This window comes from Triturus cristatus, chromosome 7 (genome assembly GCF_964204655.1).
Source record: "Triturus cristatus chromosome 7, aTriCri1.1, whole genome shotgun sequence".
In the NCBI taxonomy this organism is placed as follows: domain Eukaryota; kingdom Metazoa; phylum Chordata; class Amphibia; order Caudata; family Salamandridae; genus Triturus; species Triturus cristatus.
Genome location: NC_140590.1, coordinates 183153287 through 183171021, shown reverse-complemented (window position 1 = coordinate 183171021; position 17735 = coordinate 183153287). Strand labels below are relative to the sequence as shown.

The 17735-nt window shown below is 49.4% G+C and overlaps 1 protein-coding gene across 3 annotated transcripts in view; it reads right to left on the bottom strand.

Moving 5' to 3' along the window:
- Positions 1–13285, bottom strand: part of LOC146809175 (leucine-rich glioma-inactivated protein 1-like) — a 152083-nt gene extending 138798 nt beyond the window's left edge. For all 3 annotated transcript variants that reach the window (XM_085615966.1, XM_085615965.1, XM_085615967.1), the window contains exons 1-2: positions 13210–13285; positions 1791–3866 (exon numbers count right to left, since the gene is read on the bottom strand). In XM_085615966.1, the coding sequence (XP_085472092.1) occupies positions 1791–1857 (67 nt within the window). In that variant the 5' untranslated portion in view covers positions 1858–3866; positions 13210–13285. The remainder of the gene's footprint in view (positions 1–1790; positions 3867–13209) is intronic.
- Positions 13286–17735: the final 4450 nt, after the last annotated feature.

The window sequence follows — 17735 nt, the reverse complement described above, 5'->3', positions numbered from 1 at the left end:
TTAACACAAGGAGAAGTCCCGGTACTCAATGGGAGAACACGGAGAAGTGCCGGTACTCATGATGGCAAGCCGCCATCCTACCCATCTTGAAGAAATCGAATGCTGACCCCACCATTCTCAGCAATTATAGACCGATTTCTCTCCTCCCCTATTTAGGAAAAATTCTGGAGACCTATGTTACCCGCTGCTTGAGCTCTTTCATAGAGAATTCCTCCTATCTAGACCCTCAACAAGCGGGTTTCAGACCCCTCCATTCCACCGAGGCGGTCATAGTAGCAGTCCTGGACACCCTCAGGAAGGGCGCTGACAATAATGTATCTCAGGCCCTTGTCCTATTGGATCTCTCAGCGGCGTTCGACACGGTCGATCATACCATTCTGATCGACCGTGTCCACAACGCCGGCATCCAGGGAGTAGCCCTCGACTGGCTCAGATCTTTTCTCCATCAACGAACTCAGTCCGTCCATCTTTCCACTTTGTCCGCGCCTTTTGTCTCTCTCCCTTGCGGAGTCCCTCAAGGCTCGGCACTATCCCCGCTTCTTTTTAATCTGTACCTTCAACCCTTGTTAGCCTCCCTCCGCAACTCTCCAGCTACCATTTTTAATTATGCGGACGACCTTCAGTTAATTTTCCCTATTGACCCTTCTCCCTCCTCCCGCGTTAATTTTCAGACTATTATGCTGACTATCGCTGAGTGGATGTATCACAGCCACTTAAAACTGAACCCTACCAAGACCGAGCTTGTCTTGGTAGGTGGCCCTAACCATCCATGGAACTCCACCTACTGGCCTACATCCCTGGGGGCCGCACCGACTCCTATGCGTTCAGTTAAAAGCCTCGGGGTGATTATCTCAGAAGATCTTTCCATGAAACCGCAAATCAATTCGGTCACCTCAGCCTGTTTTTTTCACCTCAGGCGGATCCGTAAGATTAGCAGGTTTCTTACCACAGATGCTTTGACCCAAGTTGTTATCGCACTCATTACCTCAAGGCTTGACTATGCCAATATGCTGTATGCGGGTATTCCAATCGGTCTCCTTCATCGACTTCAGCTGGTTCAGAATCAAGCTGCCCGTCTGATCTTCCACCAGCCTAAATATCAGCATGTCACCCCTCTCCTCTTTAGTTTGCACTGGCTCCCCATCTCTAAACGCTGCACTTATAAATTGGCATGTTCCACCTTCAAAGCCCTCTCGAATGCAGCCCCTTCGTTCATCTCTTCGTGCCTGACTCGCTACACTCCCTCTAGGGCCCTCCGCTCAGCTTCTCTCAATCTTCTTGAGGTTCCCAAATTTACCAGGAAGAAACACGGTGGCTTGAGTTTTTCAGTCCAGGCTCCCTCTACCTGGAACTCTCTGCCACTTTCACTTCGCCTCTGCCCCCAGTACGATTCGTTTCGCAGACTCTTAAAAACTCTGCTCTTTCGTTCTGCATATGTTTAACCCTCTCTCCTGAATCACGCTACTGGTCATTCAGCGCCAAGAAACCTATGGTGATAGTGCGCGGTATAAATTTCTTTTAACATAACATAACATAACATGATTTTCTTAAGCACACAGTGCTAGTTATTTTGATTTAGACCACGCCCCCTACTCGGATAGGCCACGCCCATTCAAGATATTAACCACGCCCCTTTTAGAGCACCCCCAGTTTTTTTTTTCCACTTAAAGCACTGCCCATTCCTTGGATAGAACATAGCGCTAACAGCAATTTGCGCCCTGAGGCGTTTGTAAAATGGCACTTTATAAAAACCTTTTAACATAACAATGAGAGTGCTGAGCAGTGCTTACAGTGAGGCGAGGTCTGGAGGGAATCCGACGGGGACCTGCAGGGTGCCCTGGCACAGGGCACTGTCATGGCTGCAGGTGCAGCCCGCTGGGCACTTCCACCTCAGCCGCGGCCACGCCCCTCCGACCCGCAGCAGCGCGAGGCTGAGACACAGGAGACAGACGGCTCTCTCCATCCCACGGACGCCAGCCGCCATTCCCGGAAGTCCACCGAGGCCAGAGCATGAACGGGACCGCAGCACCCTCGGGCCTTCCGTCAGCAGGGAATCCCTGACACTAGAGACTGGGGGGCTGGGTCCAACTCCCTCCCACTCGTTCACTAGAAGCGCTTCCCAAGTTAATAATCGAATGCACCCCTACTCTTTCCTCTCAGTCTCTTTATCCTCTCAACTGGATATTCTCTCTTGCGTGCCCTCTCTCTCTCTTTCACTCATCGTCTATCTCTTTCTGCCTGTCTCTCTCTCTCTCTACTCGCACTGACACTCCCTACTCTTAGTCTATTCACGCTCGCCTCTCTCTTAATGCGGTGGCCCCCCTAGTGAAGCTCGCTCCTCTAAATATCCCTCGATCTTCTCTAAATGCCAGTCAGTGTCTCAGTGTCGAACTGTCAATCGTCTAGTCTATGTCCGTCACTCTCCCCTGTCTGAATGTCACTCAGTTTCTGCCTGAATTCTGCCCCTCCCACTCGTTCACTCGCCTGTCTTTATAAAGTTCAATCTCGCTTCTCTCGTTTTGTCACTGACACCCAGTCACTCACTTAAATGCCACTCACCCTATCCAATTATCACTCACAGCCGTTTTAAATATCACGTTTCTCTAAATATCACGTAACTCCTTCGTAATGTCAGTCACACACCTCTAGAGCCACCGCCTGAAGGTGTCTTTGACACTTTTATAAATGTTATTAAATATTTATTAGTAAATATCACGCTCAGATGTTTGAAAGTAAATCCTTATCTCATGTGCTACATCTCTGCATCTTACGCGCGACAATTTCTCTGTGTGCCAGTCTCGTGTTAATCATTGCAAAAAACCCTCGTGTCTCTAGCTTCTCTGACGTTACTTTTTGTGTTTGCGTGACCCTTGACCTCTTTAGTATGCCCTTCGTACGTTCACTCTGACTGTAGGCCACTTTCTACTCTGGCCGACTCTGCCTACCATCCTCACCTCTGTCCATCTTACCTGAGTATCCCGTTTACCAGATTCAGCCCCGTAACATTCACCGAAGACCCCGCCACTTTCACCTACTACTCTAACTCGTATCCCACTGGACACATCATGCTTTGCCACCCTTACCTCTCAGTCTCTGGCACTGCCACCTCACGTTGCCCTGTGGCACTGCTCCAATAATTCTCTGCTTCTGGTCTCATGCTCTCTGTTACCTCACCTGTTCGGACTCTCTAAGTCACCAAACAGTTCTAATGTATTGTATTATACATGCATTTATATAGCGCTCACTACCCCTGACTGCTATGCCGCTCCCCGTCGCCCATCACGCTCCCTATCACACTCGACCATATTATTTCAAACTTGTCAGTTGTCTCTGCCTCTCCCCCCTCTCCACCTCTCCTAAGCTCCCCCTCTCACGTTGCTTCTCCCCTCCTTCTGTATATCTTACCTCGCCCTGCACTTCCTCCCCTTGTTCTCCTCCTCTCACCAGATAGCCCTCTCTCAGTCTTAGTGGCCCTCTCAGAATTTGAAGCTCACCCTATCTCCTCATCCACTCACTCATTCTTTAGTGCTTTCTTGTGCGTTCCTACTGCCTCAGCCTTTCACCATCTCACCGTCTGTGCTTGGCACTTTGCTCTCACGGGTACCCGCCCCCCCTGTCACCCCTGCCTTCCTTCACTGTCACTTGAACTCTGCTGCTCGGCCCTCCTCTCGGCAGCTGTCTCTCCCTCGTGTTGCCCCTGTCACCCTCTTTTACCCCTGTTACTCTCACACCTGGTGGCCTCCCTTCCTGACTCTCTCGTTCGCCCCTTCCCTAGTGAGGGCGCAGAGGGTGGGCGCTCCAGTCGGTGACGTAGCAGAACGTGGCAGGTGCTCCTGATTTCGGCAGTCGCAGTGGACAGAACCGGTCTGTGAAAAAACGTACAGCAAAGAGTAAATGATTTTAACAAAACCAAAAAAGTAGCACTCACATTACAGTATGCGTTCCATAATTTGAGCACTTTCTTGACACAAAGTGCATACTCAGAACCAGTCTAACACACAGAAAGAAACGACCTTAGAAACTCTGGGGCTTCTTTATGAGAGCCCTGCGTCACTTTTGCACCACGTAAAGTGGCACATGCGTGACGCAAGGCTCTCATATAGATTTATAAAGTCACGCAAAGCCACCCTGCGTGGCTTTAGGTGGCCTCATAAATTATGAGTAAGGCAGTGCAGCAAAAATGACTGCGCCGCCTTAGTCTGCGCCCGGGAGACGTTCCATGGGCCTGGCAGCGGGTTTCTCCATGCAGCACCCATGGAATTTGAAGCCGTCCCAAATGTACAAAGAGATGTAAACCTGGGGAAGCACCGAACCCGTACACCTCCAGAGGTGAAGCAGAAGGAGGAGAAATATGCACATTTCTCCTCGTTTTTTTCTTTCCATGGGTTCTGCATGCTGCCATAGGGGATTGTTTTTGTGCCTCTTCCTGTACAATAACAATCCTGCCTGCAATGGAGGCTCACTGGCACCATGGTGCATGGGTGCTCACGTCGGCGCTAGGCTGATGAAACGCCGCCAGCGCAGGCAGAAAGGATAGGGATGCACCACACTGCTTAAATGCGGAGCATTCCTGCCCCTTCACTGTGGCGTGGGGCAGCGCAGCACGGTGCCTTGCTGCGCTGCCCTATGCCAAGGTCCTCAGTCCTAGGATCGTACACAGAAACACAATTCACTATACACACTCACAGGCTAGACCTCAAACACACATAGGGTATACATTACACAGTCACTGGACTGACCTAAGCTATGCACTTAGTGAACCCGACCCTGATGTACATATAATGAAAAAGCACAAAGGCTAAAAGTATGGTAAAGTCAGATGACAATGTCAGTTATAACCTGTTTTAAACCGGAAAAACCGCTGTAATTCACCAGTTACAGTTCAGAAAGCTAACAATAACTTCCAAAAACAACAATTGATGGACAGAATGCAGAACAATGTTTGTTGTAACAATAACTGGCACCCACCCAATGCACTGCTTATGACCTCACATATTACATCATTCATGACATGTTCAATGACACCATTGTGGGGGTGGGTTCTACTTTGTGTTCTGCATCCAGCGGAAGTACAGAAATACAAAAGTTATGTTCAGTACGAAAGAGTGTTCTTTTTCAAGTTTGACATAAAGCTTTTCTAACTAGGTCAGTTAATGAGAATCCCTTGACTCTTTTGGTGAACTTTGGGCCCCGCTGTCTGGCTGGAGGATTCCGGGACCTATGAAACACGCACTAAAATGAATCTCAATTGTTGAATTCACTGCCTTGCTATGTTTAGAGGGGGTTCCCCCTTATTCACCCTCCTGTGGGATGAGCACCTTGGTGTGCTAGCATTTGGTGCTGAGCCCATGAGCTTTTCTTGACATTTTTTCAGTTAGTTTGTGGGCTGAAGGATGGTGTGTGTATCAGAGCGAGAAGGGGTGTGGAAGAGCAGGGCGTGGAGACTCTTAAAGCTACCAAGGACTCTTTGGTGAGGCAATGTTTTCATATACCAACAGGGGAGAAGAAAGTCTCTTCAAAATATGTCATGTACAAGATTTACAAGTGGTTCTCAGACAGGACAGCCACAAATATTCAAGGGCACGTCTGGCATGTCGATACAGATGCGATCCATCCACTCCAGTTGGTTGGTGAGAGCTCAGTGCCACAGGGATGCACAAGAGTCTTCCACCTCAACATCCGACCCTATATGGGACCTGGTGAATCGTGCCCAGTGAAGTCTGCAAGGGCAGTCGGGCCACGAACCTGCTCATCAGGAGATAGTGACTTACTGCATGAGGTGCAGTAATACTGTTTACACGGGAGAGCAGAACAGATCTGTGAGAGATAAGTTGGTGTCGGAACACCAGTGTCCCAAGGACAAGTAATTGGTTTTCTTTTTTTTTTCTCTCAAAGTGGTTTTCATTTTCGTTTCAATCTAAAAAAACAAATAAAAAATACAAACAAAAATGTAAAAGCTCAAAAAATCTGCAAAAAAGTTATTTTAGTCTCTCCTTTTCTGGTTTTATATAAAAAAAATATTGTTCGTCATATGTGTCTCTTTTCATTACTTTATCATAATAATCTGCTATATCAGTCGTCTATTCATAACAATAAAAGCGAAGCCTATTCTTATAGTTAGTCATAAAATCCACACAGTTACAACAATATATTTGTCATATATTTATAAAGATTTTCCTTCAGGTTTTTGTTACTTTTTTAATGCAAACTTAAAACACAATTTAAAGGTGTACTTATAAACCAACAGGAGGCTGTCTGGAGGGGGTGGGCTCTCTGTGAAGACTTCTGTACAAGCCGAAGGCTGTCCGCTCTAGGGGATTGGCCACCCAGCTCTCATTCATTGTGCGTTCGAGGTAGCCTACGTGAAGAGGGTCTTGTACAGGGCACAGGGTGTGCATAGTAGGGACTTTGCCACCTAAGGGGGTTTTGGTGTCTGGAGGGAGTGGGCTCTCTGTGAAGACTTCTGTACAAGCCGATGGCTGTGCGTTCTAGGGGATTGGCCACCCAGCTCTCATTCATTGTGCGTTCGAGGTAGCCTACGTGCAGAGGGTCTTGTACATGGCACAGGGTGTGCATAGTAGGGGCTTTGCCACCTAAGGGGGTTTTGGTGTCTCGAGGGAGTGGGCTCTCTGTGAAGACTTCTGTACAAGCCGAAGGCTGTCCGCTCTAGGGGATTGGCCACCCAGCTCTCATTCATTGTGCGTTCGAGGTAGCCTACGTGCAGAGGGTCTTGTACAGGGCACAGGGTGCGCATAGTAGGGGCTTTGCCACCTAAGGGGGTTTTGGTGCATGGAGGGAGTGGGCTCTCTGTGAAGACTTCTGTACACGCTGAAGGCTGTGCGTTCTAGGGGATTGGCCACCCAGCTCTCATTCATTGTGCGTTCGAGGTAGCCTACGTGAAGAGGGTCTTGTACAGGGCACAGGGTGTGCATAGTAGGGACTTTGCCACCTAAGGGGGTTTTGGTGTCTGGAGGGAGTGGGCTCTCTGTGAAGACTTCTGTACAAGCCGAAGGCTGTCCGCTCTAGGGGATTGGCCACCCAGCTCTCATTCATTGTGCGTTCGAGGTAGCCTACGTGCAGAGGGTCTTGTACATGGCACAGGGTGTGCATAGTAGGGGCTTTGCCACCTAAGGGGGTTTTGGTGTCTCGAGGGAGTGGGCTCTCTGTGAAGACTTCTGTACACGCTGAAGGCTGTGCGTTCTAGGGGATTGGCCACCCAGCTCTCATTTATTGTGCGTTCGAGGTAGCCTACGTGCAGAGGGTCTTGTACAGGGCACAGGGTGCGCATTGTAGGGACTTTGCCACCTAAGGGGGTTTTGGTGTCTCGAGGGAGTGGGCTCTCTGTGAAGACTTCTGTACACGCTGAAGGCTGTGCGTTCTAGGGGATTGGCCACCCAGCTCTCATTTATTGTGCGTTCGAGGTAGCTTACGCGCAGAGGGTCTTGTACAGGGCACAGGGTGCGCATAGTAGGGACTTTGCCACCTAAGGGGGTTTTGGTGTCTGGAGGGAGTGGGCTCTCTGTGAAGACTTCTGTACACGCTGAAGGCTGTGCGTTCTAGGGGATTGGCCACCCAGCTCTCATTTATTGTGCGTTCGAGGTAGCCTACGTGCAGAGGGTCTTGTACAGGGCACAGGGTGCGCATAGTAGGGACTTTGCCACCTAAGGGGGTTTTGGTGTCTGGAGGGAGTGGGCTCTCTGAGAAGCTACAAGGTAGGCTGTGCATTGTAGTTGCTTGGTCACTGACATTTAAATGACTGTACATGAGAGGTCGTCTACCGTCAAAGAGTCTGATGCAAGGTGTGGGGTGTGTGTAGTAGGGGCTTGCCTACATAAGAGGCATTGCTTATCTGAAGGGAGTGGGCTCTCCATGAAGACTTCTGTACAAGACAGGGGCTGTGCGTTGTTGGGGCTTGGCCACCCATGTCTCACTGACTGCGCACAAGAGGTTGTGTTCCCACAAAGGGTCTGGTACAGGGCACAGGGTGTGCATAGTAGGGGCTTAGCCACTGAATGGCGCTTTTGCTTTTGAAAATTTTTGCACCAGTCCTGCAGTACTGTCACGGGAGCCAGCGTGAACCCCCATGTGATCTCATGAGAGTCCTGCGGCACTACACTGGGGTTTCGTGGGCTCCTCCGGGAGTTCCACAGAACAGCCACAATCTCTTTTATTTCTCCATTTTTTAAAATCTATGAGGTTTTTCCTTCTCGGCCCCTTCATAACTATAAGAGGGTCAGGCTGCACCTACCCTGCTCCCTCATATCCTTGTTTCTAGATTTAGTTTTCGGAGACGGGGAGAAAGTCCCCAATGCCATGTAATATATCAATACAACACGGGTCCAAAACAGGAGTACAGAAAGCGCCTTTGCTGCACACAACCCAGGATATAAACATATCAATATGGATATCACGGCCCCCCACTCCACCCCACACACAAAGACCCCATTCTTGTGGATCCACGCTGGCAGAGACATCACAAGCACACACACGCTCTTCAGAAGGAGCCAGGGCAGAACCTTACATGCATACTAACACAGGGTGATATAGGGAGCCACCCTGTGTTACATACTAACACAGTGTGATATAGGGAGCTACAATAACCTGGTGTAGGGAGAACAATGCGAGTAAATCTATTTACCCCACATTTGCCTGTTTTCGTGCGTTTGGTGATACTAATATGGATGGGGTAGTTTTACCGCATAAGTGATGTGGTATGTCCGCATTGCATGCATACACCATTGCTAGTATTGTAAGTTAAACGACTGTATTTTAAAAGTGGGGAACATGAACTAAAGGTGCAATAACAATATCACTGCATGTTAGTCATTATTTTTGCAAATCTCGAAATTTCCAACTCTGATCGTGGCTATATTTAAATTTCAGGCTGGTAATCTGGGGAAACATACTTCGCTGGTCAATCCACAGCCTTGTTCTGGGTTCACAGAGCTGAGCAAACATCTCCAGAAATGACTGTGAGATGCAGTTTCATCGGTTTACCTCCCGGCTTTACCACTGCATCTTCAGGCAATACCAGTGTGTTAAAATGGCAAGGAGGAGGCGTGAAAATGTCCAGGGACCAGACTTCTGGGCATTTCACCGCACTGCGCCACGTGGTATAGGAGTAAATGCCGAGGTACTGTCCAGCGGTAATGTGAGCACAGATGCAGGGTTTCACCTTGGACTTCAGTTATGACCTCGGCAGCAAAATACGGCACAGGATGGAAGTCAGTCTTCCAGCACCAGCAGCCCTTTCAGCTTTTGAGCAGGAATTTGAGGAAGGTCATTTGGAAAGATTTCTTCTGCTGTTAATTCCACACATTTTATCCAGCAGCAAATAGCTTAAAACAGCATCTCCATAAAGTTACCAAGAAATGTGCGGAATTACCATGAGCCGAAGGCGTGGTATCCCCGTTACCAGACATTTCTGCAACAACACCACTTATAAATGAGCGGCTGAACCGGGAGGTGATACCCAGCGGAAATGTAAAGGGTGCTGGGGAGTTTTACCACCTTATTTAGAAGAATATCCTAAATGAATCTGACAGAGTCCAGCCTCTGAAACAGTTACATGTCCCACAGACCCGTGCCTCAAATACAGACTCATAGACTCGCCTCTGACACTCACAGGAAGTAACCTCGTGCAGTCTCACAGACTCACCTGTAACTCTCACAGAGGCTCCCAATACAGATCACTCACAGACCCCCATCTCACCCTCACATGACCCAGGCTCAAAACACTGTCAGGGACTCACCTTTTACACTCACAGAGTCTCACATCACAGATCACTCACAGACCCCCATCTCACCCTCAGATGGCCCATGCTCAAAACAATGTCAGTGACTCACCTTTTACACTCACAGAGGCTCACATCACAGATCACTCACAGACCCCCATCTCACCATCACATGACCCAGGCTCAAAACACTGTCAGGGACTCACCTTTTACACTCACAGAGTCTCACATCACAGATCACTCACAGACCCCTATCTCACCCTCACATGTCCCATGCTCAAAAAAATGTCAGTGACTCACCTTTTACACCCACTGTCTCACATCACAGATCACTCACAGACCCCCATCTCACCCTCACAGGACCCAGGCTCAAAACAATTTCAGAGACTCACATTCTACACTCACAGAGTCTTACATCACAGATCCCTCACAGACCCCTATATCACCCTCACATGGCCCATGCTCAAAACAATGTCAGTGACTCACCTTTTACACTCACAGAGGCTCACATCACAGATCACTCACAGACTCCCATCTCACCCTCACATGGCCCAGGCTCAAAACACAATCACAGACTTACCTTTAACATCCACAGAGCCTCTCCTCTGACAGTCACATGTATTAAACTCCAGCACATCCAGAGACTCACCTGTACATCTCACAGACTCACTTAACAGATACTCACAGACCCCCATACGGATCCACTCTCACATAGTCCAGCATCATAAACACACTTGACACTCGCAGAGGGTGTCCTCTGACACTCACAGAGACTCACTCTATCACTCACAGAGACTCTCCTTAAAAACAGGGAACCCCTCTAAGGAACTCACTCACAGAGCATATTGTTAGGCACTCTCACACAGCCTCACCTCTAACGCTCACACAGCCTCACCTCTGACACTCACACAGACTCACCTCTGACGCTCACACAGACTCACCTCTGACGCTCACACAGACTCACCTCTGATGTTCACACAGACTTATCTCTAAGGCTCACACAGGCTCACCTCTGATGCTCACACAGACTCACCTCTGATGCTCACACAGACTCACCTCTGGCGCTCACACAGACTCACCTCTGACACTTACACATTCTCACCTCTGACACCCATCAAACCTCAGCTCTGACAATCACGGATCCTCTCCTCTCTGAAACAGAGATCCGCTCTCAGAAACACAACCAGAGAGCAAATCATTAGGTACTCTCACACAGACTCACCTCTGAGACTCACACAGACTCACCTCTGACGCTCACACATACTCACCTCTGATGCTCATACAGTCTCACCTCTCACGCCCATAAAACCTCAGCTCCGACAATCACAGATACTCACCTTTCAGAAACAAAGATGCCTTCTCAGAAACACAACCAGAGAGCACATCATTAGGTACTCTCACACAGACTCACCTCAGACTCACCTCTGACTCTCACACTGACTCACCTCTGACTCTCACACATACTCACCTCTGATGCTCACACATACTCACCGCTGACACTCATACAGACTCACACCAGACTCACACAGTCTCACCTCTGATGCTCACACAGACTCACCTCTGATGCTCACACAGACTCACCTCTGACAATCACACAGACTCATCTCTGATGCTCACACAGACTCACCTCTGACACTCACACAGACTCACCTCTGATGCTCACACAGACTCACCTCTGATGCTCACACAGTCTCACCTCTGACACCCATAAAACCTCGGCTCTGACAATCACAGATACTCACCTTTCTGAAACAAAGCTGCCTTCTCAGAAACACAATGAGAGAGCACATCATTAGGTACTCTCACACAGACTCACCTCTGACTCTCACAGTCTCACCTCCGACTCTCACACAGACTCACCTCTGACTCTCACACACTCACATCTGACTCTCACACAGACTCACCTCTGATGTTCACACAGACTCACCTCTGACACTCACACAGACTCACCTCTAACTCTCACACAGTCTCACACAGACTCACCTCTAACTCTCACACAGTCTCACACAGACTCACCTCTGACGCTCACACAGACTCACCTCTGATGCTCACACAGACTCACCTCTGACACTCACACAGTCTCACCTCTGACACCCATAAAACTTCAGGTCTGACAATCACAGATACTCACCTCTCTGAAACAGAGTTCCTCTCTCAGAAACACAACCAGGGATCACATCATTAGGTACTCTCGCACAGACTCACCTCTGATGCTCACACAGACTCACCTCTGACACTCACACAATCTCACCTCTGACTCTCACACAGACTCACCTCTGACACTCACACAGACTCACCTCTGATGCTCACACAGACTCACCTCTGACGATCACATAGACTCGCCTCTGACACTCACACATTCTCACCTCTGACTCTCACACAGACTCACCTCTGACTCTCATACAGACTCACCTCTGACACTCATACAGACTCCCCTCTGATGCTCACACAGACACACCTCTAATGCTCACACAGACTCGCCTCTGATGCTCACACATTCTCACCTCTGACTCTCACACAGACTCACCTCTGACACTCACAAAGACTCACCTCTGATGCTCACACATCCTAGCCTCTGACACTCACACATTCTCACCTCTAACACTCACACAGACCCACCTCTGACACTCACACATTTTCACCTCTGACGCTCACACAGACTCACCTCTGATGCTCACACAGACTCACCTCTGATGCTCACACAGACTCACCTCTGACGCTAACCCAGACTCACCTCTGACGCTCACACAGACTCACCTCTGACGCTCACACAGATTCACCTCTGAAACTCACACAGACTCACCTCTGATGCTCACATAGACTCGCCTCTGACACTCATACAGTCTCACCTCTGACACCCATAAAACCTCAGCTCTGTCAATCACAGATACTCAGATCCTCTCAGAAATCCAAACACAGAGGGCATCATAAGGTACTCTCACACAGACTTACCTCTGACAATCACAGATACACACCTCTGATACTCACATAGTCTCACCTCTGACACCCATACAACCTCGGCTCTGACAATCACAGAAACTCACCTTTCTGAAACAAAGATGCCTTCTCAGAAACTGAACCAGGGAGCACATCATTAGGTACCCTCACACAGACTCACCTGTGACTCTCACACAGACTCACCTCTGTCCCTCACACAGACTCACCTCTTACTCTCACGCAGACTCACCTCTGACTCTCACACAGACTCACCTCTGTCCCTCACACAGACTCACCTCTGACTCTTACACAGACTCACCTCTGACTCTCCGACAGTGTCACCTGCGACTCTCACAGATCCCAGACTTCACAAGAATTCTCGCCCTCACACACACACTTAAGTTCACAATTCCATTGCTTACAGTTTATCCCAGAGAGTCCCAACGCGCGGCTCAGCAGTGCCTCTGCCCTCCTGTCCGTAACCTCCCAAGGCAGCACTGTCCGAGAGCCAATCACCGCGAGAGTTCTCCCCACTCACCACTCTGCCATGATGAGACGCGGGGAGAGAGAGTGGCGGACTCGCCTCCCTTGGCATCAGACTGCTCGCTTTCCCCTCTCAAACCCACCCCTCCACAACCCCACAGCATGGCTCTATCTCCAGAGAGGGCCCGAGGCAGCCAGTCTCTCGAGCCGTGGAGTGTCGGCGGGAGGGAGGGGGGCAGGGATGCACTTGACGGGAAGTGGCCCTGAGCCAGGCCTCTGCTCACAATAGCGGGGCTTCACGGGCCTCAAAGCGCCCATTGTGGAGTGTCAGAGAAGCCCCCGGCGGTGCGGGTCAGTGCGAGAGAGAGCCCCTCTCACGGGCTGGCCGCAGCCATGCAGCACAGGGATTCCTGCCCAGGGAGGTCATGAAGAAACGGTCCCTGGGCAGGGCTCTCCTCTCGCTCCTGTCCTTCCTTTCAAAAGCTGACGTATTCTGCCGTCCAATTGTAGTCCACTCGTATAGCTCCCAAACCATGCGAGTCAAGCCGCTGCTGCTCCAAGCTAGCCTATGCATAAGAGAAACCAGAGGCTTTCAACAGACCCGCCTCACCTCCCCTCAGCTTCCAGCCACGTTGTTTTTTTCCTTTCTATACACGGTCAAAGTTTCAGGGACAACATGAACTTAATTGTGTTCTAAAATCAGTGCTGTAGGTTAGCGCCTTTTGGCAAGTACTCCTTCAGAAAGACCATCGGGTTGTTTCAGCTCAGCCGTGACTCCTGCGGCTTGCAAACTCGCCTGCGTGCTCCTTCCCGAATATTAGAAGCCAAAGAACAGGTGAGGTGACCAACAGCAGAGCTCGGCGTAAACGATTGCTTTTCACATCACCTCCCCTCGCAGTTTTTGAAGGGACCGCCTATTATCGCCCCTTCTCACAAATGACTTCCTTGTAATAAATTCTAGTCCATCAATTGTCCTTTCATTTAGCTCTCTTAAGGTCTGTCTTAGATAACTTTTTTAGCTACCAACAAATACACAGATCGTGTGCTTAAGGCCTACCTTTTTTTGCTTGTTTGAGGTGCCCTTCATGTTTGGAGTCTGCCCTCTGCATATTGTGGATGTTAACCTTAGCACTGGTGACTGGTCGAAGAAAGAAGTTGACCTTCAGTATAGGACTCTGGCCAGCTAGAGGTTTGCAACAGGTGTCTTTCTCTGGAAATGGTCTTTATAACGCAGGCAGAACCGCGCTTGCCCATATGCGTAGTGAAGGCAGTGCGTGGTCTAGATGGTGGGATGGGCGGGCACAGGAAGAGGAAGGATCAGGAGAGGACGCGGTCTGGTATGTGGAGCAGGGTCGTATTTAGGTCTCGCTGAGTAAGCGCATGCGCTGCTCTGCGAGACATTTTGTAAGCGGGTTTTGAAAGTGCTACCAAAGGCTTGGCCACCAGCTTGCAATTACACGCAGAAGTGCGCGTGCCTCGCTCCGCCCTCCAATGCAGCGTGCCTCGCTCCACCCCTCCCCGACCACAGAGCGCGTCCCCGCAATCATAATCGCTTTCACGGCCGCGCGGCCGCGTCACGTTGTTTAGCTGTCTTCCTCGTGCACTTCTCTCCCCTGCGTTTTTCGCTCGCCCGTATGCATCTCCTCATTGCCTCCGCTCCACCCGCGATCCCCATGTTGCTTTCAGGCCCCTCCTGCCCTCTACCCTCCTTGTTACTTCTAAGCGCGAGGATGTCTTTCTGGTAAATCTATCTTCGTCCGAGCCAGGATACAGAGGGACATTTCTCGTGCTGTAATGATCCCACTTCAAAGCCTGTGTTTCAAAGGGGAGCAGAGACAGGATGTAGGTGGGAAAATGACAAGCGGGCCTGTCTTCTTAAAGGGGCTGAATTGTTCATCCAAAAAAACTGCTGAGGACTTCTTTCTAGAATATTGCACATAGCGCTGATCTCTGCCAGTGGTGTAGCAAGGGTGCTATGCACCTTAATGCACGAAAGAAACACGGGCATTTGGACCATGGCGTGGTATGAAAAGATAGACCTCATTTTGGTGCAATAAGCGCATAACATCCTTGGACCCTGGTGCCACTGCACCGGCTGCACTAATGTTAGGCTCGAGTCTGCAAGTAATTCTGTTTGTCTTTTCCTCTTTCCTATCTTCAGTCCTCTAGCATTATCTTTTCACCCTTTCAGCTGCCTATGCATTCCCGTCTGTCTTTTTCTCCTGTTTCTCATTTATCCTTATCGCCTACTCTCACTTTTTCTTTCCTCGCTCCCCTTAAATCCATTATTTTCTATTTCCTTTTACTCTCCACCCTAAGCTGGCTCTATTCTCTGTCTTCAACGTGCATCCAACCCTTCTCTGCCCCAACATTCTCTTAATCTACTTGTTCTTAGGGTGACCAACTGGCATTGGTGCAAAATCAGGACGGTGAGTGTAAAAATTCAGGACAAAGGGTCAAAATTCAGGGCACAAATTCAGGACAGAAGGTCAAAATTCAGGACAAAACTTCAGGACAATAGGTAAGTTTTACAGACTCATTAGAGGAGGTCGCGCAATAGTATTTAAGTAAGCCCAGCCATATCTAAACATATTCAACCATTTGCAAACCTATCCATCATGTATCCTTCCATCTATCATTTCACTTATCCATCCTTTAATCCATCCTTTCACTCATCCATCCATTATCCATCCATCCATCTATCCATCCACTCTTTCACCCTATCCATCTGTACACTCATCCATCCACTCTTCTACCTATCCATCCATTCACTCATCCATCCAGCCATTTACCCTTTCACCCATCCAGCCATCCTTTAACTTACTCATCCATCCACCCAGTCACTCATCCTTCCACCCATCCACCCTTTCAGTCATCCATCCATCCATCCATCCTCCCTTTCTCTCTCCATCGACCCTTTCACTTAGCCATCCTTCCTTCCATCCACCCACCCACCCACCCACCCATCCATCTACTCATCCACTCATGAATCCATCTATTGACCCTATCACTCATCCATCCTTTCTCTCATCCATTTATCCTTTCACTCCTTCAATCATCTATTCATCCTTTTGTCCACCTACCCTCCCTTTCACTCACTCATCCATCCTTACATCCACCGTTTCACTCATCCGTCCATCCATTCACCCTTGCACTTATCAATTCATCCATCCATCCATCATTTCACTCATCCATTAACCCACACACTCATCATCCACCTTTTCACTTATCCATCCACCCTTTTACCCATCTAGCTACCCTTCCACCCATACATCCAGCTATTTACCTTTTCTCTCATCCATCCTTCCACTCACTCATCAATCCATCCATCCTCTCTCATTATCCATCTATTCAATCTTTCATTCATCCATTCACCCTTTCACTAATTTAACCAGCCATCCATCCATCCCTTCACTTACTCACTCACTCACCTTTTCATATTAATTTTGAGCTGAGCCTTTTTGAGAAGAGGGCAATCAAGAACTTCACCCTCGCTGCAGGAGCCATTCCAGGACTGGGACAGAAGCCACCCGGGGCGGAGACAGGATCCACCACAGGGGGGGACAGGAGCCATCACAGGCGAAGGGGGGGGGACAGGAGCCACCACATGGGAGGACAGGAGCCATCACGGGGGGGGGGGCAGGAGCCATCACATGAGGGGGAACAGGATCAACCAGGGTGGGCACAGGGGTGGGCATGCAGTATTCTAGTATCATCGTGGTCTCTTCCAGGGTGGTATAGGGCTCCTCACCCCCTCCTGGACAGGACAAGGAGAAGACAGGAGAAGAAAATGTTAGTTTTGCCATCCCCCACTGTGATGTACAGTACTTAAAGGAGATACTCCAAGAAAACTAATTTAACTGATTGTCCTCCATACTTTGTTAATCAGTGTGGGTGCGATTGCACCATTTCTTTTTAATTTATTTATAACATTATAGACTGCATGTTTTAAGAACCAAGGTTTGCTTACAATTTAGTAACAGTAATTAAGCTCTGTGAAGAGAACCACGTGCTGCCTGGTGTAATCAGGGCCGGTTCTATGATGTTTGGGGCCCTGGGCAGAAAGGGAATGTGTGAGGCCCCTCTAAATTGCAGAGACATGAGCATTCAGGGCTGTTTACATCTGAATAGATGCCCCTGCTCCTGAAGCTGCAGCCCCTCCCTCTCAGTCACCTTCAAGCACCTCTTAACAGCTCATCAAGGGCTAAAGGTGTGAGGGTTGCCATCCCGCTGTGCTTCTCCAATGCTGCTGGGTATCTGAGCGTTGGTACTGCATCGGAGTCTGTTACACCCGACCCAGAGGCGTAGCTAGAGCTTGTGGCGCCTGGGGCTGTCCCTCAGATTGCCGCCCCTGGAGAGGGGGGGGGGTGCTGGGGAAAAAGGATGGCGAGCACTTAAAAGAGGTCCGAGAGACACATAGTATTGCCGCTAATAGTTACCTCGATCATGCAAATTACATGCACATACATGACGCGGTCCAAGGCTACACAGTTGAATAGACCAGTGACTGGCAGTACAAAAGAGAATACACAGACTGCATGATCCATCTGGGGACTTGTGACATGGGACATGGATGACATG